The sequence below is a fragment of the Trypanosoma cruzi genome (genome assembly GCF_000209065.1).
Source record: "Trypanosoma cruzi strain CL Brener chromosome Unknown tcruzi_1047053508475, whole genome shotgun sequence".
NCBI lineage: Eukaryota > Euglenozoa > Kinetoplastea > Trypanosomatida > Trypanosomatidae > Trypanosoma > Trypanosoma cruzi.
The window spans coordinates 1-5,564 of NW_918746.1; the positions used below are offsets into that span (position 1 = coordinate 1).

At 53.3% G+C, this 5,564-nt stretch overlaps 4 protein-coding genes across 4 annotated transcripts, besides 9 other annotated features; all 4 read left to right on the forward strand.

Moving 5' to 3' along the window:
• Positions 1 to 897: a sequence feature (heterozygous, non-Esmeraldo-like haplotype).
• Tc00.1047053508475.10 (ribosomal protein S20, putative) lies at positions 113 to 466 on the forward strand (the record flags this gene model as incomplete). Its single annotated transcript, XM_799186.1, has 1 exon — positions 113 to 466. One exon carries the CDS (start codon positions 113 to 115, stop codon positions 464 to 466), a length of 354 nt encoding a protein of 117 aa, XP_804279.1.
• Positions 753 to 784: a microsatellite.
• Positions 788 to 2,224, forward strand: Tc00.1047053508475.20 (uncharacterized protein; the record flags this gene model as incomplete). The annotated part of the gene is made up of 1 exon (XM_799187.1): positions 788 to 2,224. The coding sequence occupies one exon, from the start codon at positions 788 to 790 to the stop codon at positions 2,222 to 2,224; it is 1,437 nt and encodes a 478-aa protein (XP_804280.1).
• Positions 898 to 1,223: a sequence feature (areas merged during assembly that could not be assigned to a particular haplotype. This can correspond to areas where the two haplotypes were merged or to regions with more than two copies in the genome that were merged during assembly.).
• Positions 1,224 to 1,808: a sequence feature (heterozygous, Esmeraldo-like haplotype).
• Positions 1,809 to 1,830: a sequence feature (haploid, non-Esmeraldo-like haplotype).
• Positions 1,831 to 2,357: a sequence feature (areas merged during assembly that could not be assigned to a particular haplotype. This can correspond to areas where the two haplotypes were merged or to regions with more than two copies in the genome that were merged during assembly.).
• Positions 2,358 to 2,822: a sequence feature (areas merged during assembly that could not be assigned to a particular haplotype. This can correspond to areas where the two haplotypes were merged or to regions with more than two copies in the genome that were merged during assembly.).
• Positions 2,823 to 5,564: a sequence feature (heterozygous, non-Esmeraldo-like haplotype).
• Positions 2,889 to 2,917: a sequence feature (AT_rich).
• Positions 3,030 to 4,730, forward strand: Tc00.1047053508475.30 (surface protease GP63, putative; the record flags this gene model as incomplete). The annotated part of the gene is made up of 1 exon (XM_799188.1): positions 3,030 to 4,730. One exon carries the CDS (start codon positions 3,030 to 3,032, stop codon positions 4,728 to 4,730), a length of 1,701 nt encoding a protein of 566 aa, XP_804281.1.
• Tc00.1047053508475.40 (uncharacterized protein) lies at positions 4,772 to 5,116 on the forward strand (the record flags this gene model as incomplete). The annotated part of the gene is made up of 1 exon (XM_799189.1): positions 4,772 to 5,116. One exon carries the CDS (start codon positions 4,772 to 4,774, stop codon positions 5,114 to 5,116), a length of 345 nt encoding a protein of 114 aa, XP_804282.1.

Here is a 5,564-nt window from a genome sequence, read left to right on the forward strand (position 1 = left end):
TGCCCTTCCACATCACCTTCTGCGACTGTCTGTCTCTTGAGATCCTGCTTTTCTTTTTCTTTTTTCTCCCCCCTTTTCCCGTACTGCTTCTATCAGGTGTGATCACGAACAAATGGCGTACGTTAAGAAGGATCAGGCTCCCGCGCAGGAGACGCAGCGTGTGCTTGTGAAGATGACGAGCCGCAACGCAAAGGCGGTGGAGAATGTGATGACGGAGCTGCTCCTGCACGCTCGCAACGAGAAGGTGGTGCTGCGTGGCCCTGTGCGCCTCCCGACCCGCACGCTGAAAGTCACCACCCGCAAAACGCCGTGCGGTAACGGCACCAACACGTGGGACACTTACGAGCTGAAGATCTACAAGCGTCTTGTAGAGCTCCGCGCGCCGACGGAGCTTGTGAAGAAGATTACATCCTTCCCTATTGACGCTGGCGTGGACGTCGCCATCACAATCCCACACGACCAGTAGCCTGCCCCGCATGTGGGAGAGGTGGGAGGCCGCGCCGCAACTGTCTCATGCCATCTGGGGGGAAGAGTTTATTTTCCCCCCAGCGTCGTCACGCCAATTGCAATACATTTGTTCTTTTGTTTTGTTTAATGCTTCCATTTAAGCTTACAGATCCTCTCTCCTTCATTTCCGCACCGGAAGAGGGGGAAAAATGGTCTGCGAAGTTGTCCTGGCTTCATTGCTGGTTATTTTTTCTTGTGTGGGCCGTTAATCGGTTTTTTTGTCTCTTTTTTTTTTTGTTGACTTTTGTGTGTGTGTGTGTGTGTGTGTCTGTGTGTGCCGATGAACGGTGCTGTTTTACGCATGCACGTAGGAGAGGCAAAGGCGGGGGAGAAGAAGGAACGAGCGGTCAATCTTATGCAGCGCTCTCAATCATCTCGGCTAGGAGAAGGGGCGAGGACGCAGTCAGCGAAACAGCCTCCAGTGACCGCCGCCGCTAAGGAATCTGCGGCCCCTGTCAGTGCTGTCGAGCCCCCGCCACGACACGCAGCGCTGGAGTCAGCACTTGTAAGGAACCTCAAGAAACAAATTGCGTGCCTTGAGATGGAGGTAGTTGTCCTGAAGGGAATGCTGATGAAGGGGTCGGAGTTGGGCGCTCATTCCAAAGGCGAAGAATGCGTTGGCGATGTCTCTTTTGCCGAGGCGGAGCGGCAATTGGGCTCCTCGGCGGTGGATGGTGTTCTTTTCACCACCTCTGCCCACGTGAGCCCCCGTTCGCTTTGGATTGACGCGGATAAGAGGGACACGCGGCGGCGGGAGGTACTCCACAACGCGAACATGGCAGCGCTTCAATTCACCGTTCAGCGTCTTCAGTTAGACAAAGAGGCACTCGAGGGTCGACTCCAGTGCGAGGAGCAGCTGAAGAGAAAAATGGCGGCGGAAAATGCTCGACTGCTCTTGGAGCTTCGCGAGAGTAGTGGCAAGGAGGAGGAAACCCATACACGTCTTTCGGAGGTGCTGAATGCACTCAACACCGAGCAGGAGAGGCGCCGAGAGTTGGAGAACAAACTGCGACTCTCTGCCGAACCGCCACCCGTTGAAGGGGATGAAGAACTCAGAGCGGATCTGTGGAGTGAAAAGGAATATTACCGCGTTCAAACTGATCGGCTGCGGATTTCTCAGAAGGAGAAACTTGCATGCATTGGGGAGCTTGAAAAGCAACTAAAAACAGAACGGAAGAGGGTTGCGGAGCTGGAGTCAAAGTTATCCACCGCACTGGAGGAAGTCCAGCGGCTAAATCGATTAACTGCAGAGAACTCAAGTATGTACGAGAGCATGGATAAAAGTTATGTGGGGATGTGCACACTTTTGCAGATGGCTACGGATGACTACGACGCACTTCAGCATCAACTATTAAAGCGTTCGACGGAAACGTCCTTGCCCGGCTCATTGGCTCACATTAGGGAAACACCGCATGAACAGGAGCATGTATCTTCCCCTCTACAAAAGGAGGCTGTTGATGAAAAGGGTTGTAAACGTGATGACGAGATTCAGAACGAAGTTAACTCTTTGAGCAACGCCGCGAAATCACCTTTCTTTCCTCCGCCTCCTGCAGCGACTGTGCCTGCAGCCACTGTGTCGACGTCGGTGACTGCCCTTGGACCAAACAACCAAAAAGAGATCCCCTTGCTCAATGCGGTAGATAATGAGTTGGAGACCACTGAAAAAAGAATCCGCGAGGAAGAAGCGGCACTTTTTGCATTCCTCAACAGCCGATAAGCCGTATGACATGAGAAAAAACGAAAAAAAAAAGTGCAATCCATGATGAGACCTCGTGTGACCGTCTCTGTCTGCATGAGATTCATACAGGAAACCAACCACTCTTGTGGACCATTAAACGTGACTATACAGAGAGGGAGCGAGAGAGTAGCTTTGTGAAGAAAGCAATCTTGGCTTGATAGGGCAGCGAAATGGACTTGTGGTATACGGTAGAGGCGCTATTGATTCCATTTCCACAACATTTCTGGGGACTCTATGGATGGATCACCATTTATTTCTTTTTTCCTTTCAGTATCCAAAGGCTGAATGCAACACAAAGTTAACTACGATGCCTCGACCAATTGGCTCTCGAGCGAGGACGAAGGAATACCAATAAACTAGAAATAAGAAAATAATGAAGTGGAACAAAACACCTAAAATTTTTCTTTAGAATCATTGCACGCAAATACAATTGCATTATTTCCATTGAGACGGCCATTTTACGCTCCACAGATGCAGCAATTAGTGAAACCACAAAAAGAGTACTCTACTACAACGCAAAATTTTTCAGAGTCTTGTCACTGGTGTTAATTTTACCAATTGATCACAATATTGTCGTGTGTGAATTAAACACATCATCAAGAACGAACAGTAAGCAAATAAAGTCAAAATTTGTTGTGTTTGCAAAAAAAAAAAAAATTTTTTTTAAAATTTCCCTTTTTTTTTTTTATCCCCGCAGACAAGGCCTGTGCTACCACCACTAATAACAATACTAGTAACACCGCTGCCGCCCGCACCTCAGGAACAGACACGTTGTCCCCAAGCCATGCGCCAGCCACGCCACACCGCGCCGCTGCCACTGCTGCCGTGGCTCATGATGGTGGTGTGTTGCACCGGTGTTTGCGTTGCCGCTGATCCCGCCGTGAAGCACCGCTGTGGGTTTGACGCGATGATGAAGAAATACGGCCGGCTGCCGGCTGCGGTGGTGAGTGAGGTGCCGCGCCGGGGACAGGGCGCCGTGCAGGCGTATACCGCCGCCAGCGAGGATGGGGACGACGGCTGGGCTCCGATCCGCATCAAGGTGTCCGCGGAGGACATGCACGACCCGTTGAGGCACTGCACTGCGGCGGGGGATCTGCGCATTGACCACGACGGCCGCGCAATAACATGCGGGGCGGACGACGTGTTGACGGAGGAGAGGAGGAGCATTATTCTGAGGCAAACTCTCCCCGCCGCAATTCAGCTGCACGCGGAGCGTCTCTCCGTGAGGCCCGTGACGCGCCCCGTCCTCATTCCTCGAACCGGTCTGGGGATGTGCGATAACTTCACCATCCCACACAAGCACCACACGGTGGGTGTGGCTGGCACCGACTTGATTATCTACGCCAACGGTTTTCCGTCTTCTGAATCAAGGGCATGGGCGATTCCGTGCTTCTTGCTGGATGATGGTCGTCCATTTGCTGCTGCCGTGAACTTTGACCCGAGCCAAATAGCGGTGACGAATGGAGACGTGCGTGTAGCGGCCCACGAGTTGGGGCATGCCCTTGGGTTTGTACGGGAGATGTTTTTGATGTTAAATATGATTTCCGAGGTCCCGAACGTGCGCGGGATGTCCAAGGTGTTGGTGATTTCAACGCCGAAGACGAAGGCGATGGCGCGTCAGTACCACAACTGCCCCACGCTTGAGGGCATTGAGCTGGAGGACGAGGGTGATTATGGAACTGCACTGTCGCATTGGAGGAAGCGCAACGTGAAGAACGAGATGATGACTAGTGATATGGAGGTTGGGCTGTACTCGGCACTGACGCTTGCAGCATTTGAGGACATGGGTGTTTATGTGGCAAACTACAGTGCGGCGGAGATGTTGTGGTGGGGCAACAACTCTGGCTGTGGGCTGCTGGAAAAGAAGTGCTTGACCGACGGCATCACCGAATACCCTGATCTGTTCTGCAACGAGTTCGACGACGAAGAAAGGCTTTTCTGCACGTACGACCGTCTGTCCCTGGGATCCTGTGACCTGAAGAGGCACGAGGAAGCCCTGCCAGAGGAGTATCGGTACTTCGCTGATCCCCGAGTTGGCGGTGATGACCTCTACATGAGCAGATGTCCGTATGTTGAGGAGTATCCTAATACTGGGTGCACCAACGGCAATCCTTCCGCAATGCTTGGCTGTGTTGTTGGCCCGAACTCGCGGTGCGTGAAGGGGCAGGAGCTTCAATTCGACGACGAATATATTGGCGATGTGTGTGTGGACACTCGATGCGGCGACGGCACACTGAGCGTGCGGTTTCTTGATGACGATGCGTGGCACGAGTGCCAGGAGGGTGAAACCGTCACGCCGCCATCGGGTCCCTGGCGTGGGAGCATTGTGTGCCCCCAATACGCCGATGTGTGCACCGCCTTCCCGAACACCAGCAGCCACCCAATACCGGTCGTTGACCCGCCTCTAGCGGACGACCCGACATCCGCGGAGGATGCGGAGGGAGACGAGGGCGAGGTTCCGAGGAAGCGGCCGCGGCGACTCTGATTCCGGGGCTCTGCCGCCAATAAATTTATTGGGCAGCGTGGATGGTGTGGCGGGCGGCACTGCGGACGCACCCCAATCGGGCAGCAGCGTCACGCGGTTGTGCTTTGCGCTCTCCGCTGCAGCTCCGTCTCCGGGCGACGGGGCGCTCTTCCACATCTCCACGTGGCGGGGCGGACGTGCACTGCGATGGCGGCCGACGGACGGGTCATCATATTTATTTGAGGAAACGAGAAAACACGAGCAAAACGAGAAAAAGAAAATGCACGAGCAGCGTTTGGCAGGGTCATGATGTGCACATGGCCCGTCGGCCCCGCACTCGCAAGACGCAGCACTGCAGTAACAATAGCATCGTGCAACTGTTGCGCTACTCCTCTCTTTGTCCTTGAAAAACGGACGATGAGTTTATTTGTTTTTTTTGTGCCTGCGATGCGTGGCTTAACGGACATTTGCATGCTGGGGGAATGAGTCTCTGCGCAACCGCGTGGTGGCGAGGTGGTCTGGAGGGAGGGGACGAGTCCCAGCACCGCATGCGCCCACGTGCGTCTTCTGATGCGGGCAGGCGATGGGAAGTCGCCGTGACCCAATGGGTGCGGGGGTGTTCGTGACTGCTGTGCTGAGGGCGGGGACGAGGACCCTCGATGCGGCGTTCCACGCAGACAGGCCTCTCCTGCGCTTTATTAGTATTTGTTTTGTGCGTACTATTTTATTTGTTAAATGAAATATTTTTTAGATTTTTTGTAAGTCTCAATTATATATTTATATATGTGTGTGTTTTTGTGGGCGCACTTTTTTCCTTTGTTGTTATCTTTATTTTCTCTGTGCTGTTTTTGGTTG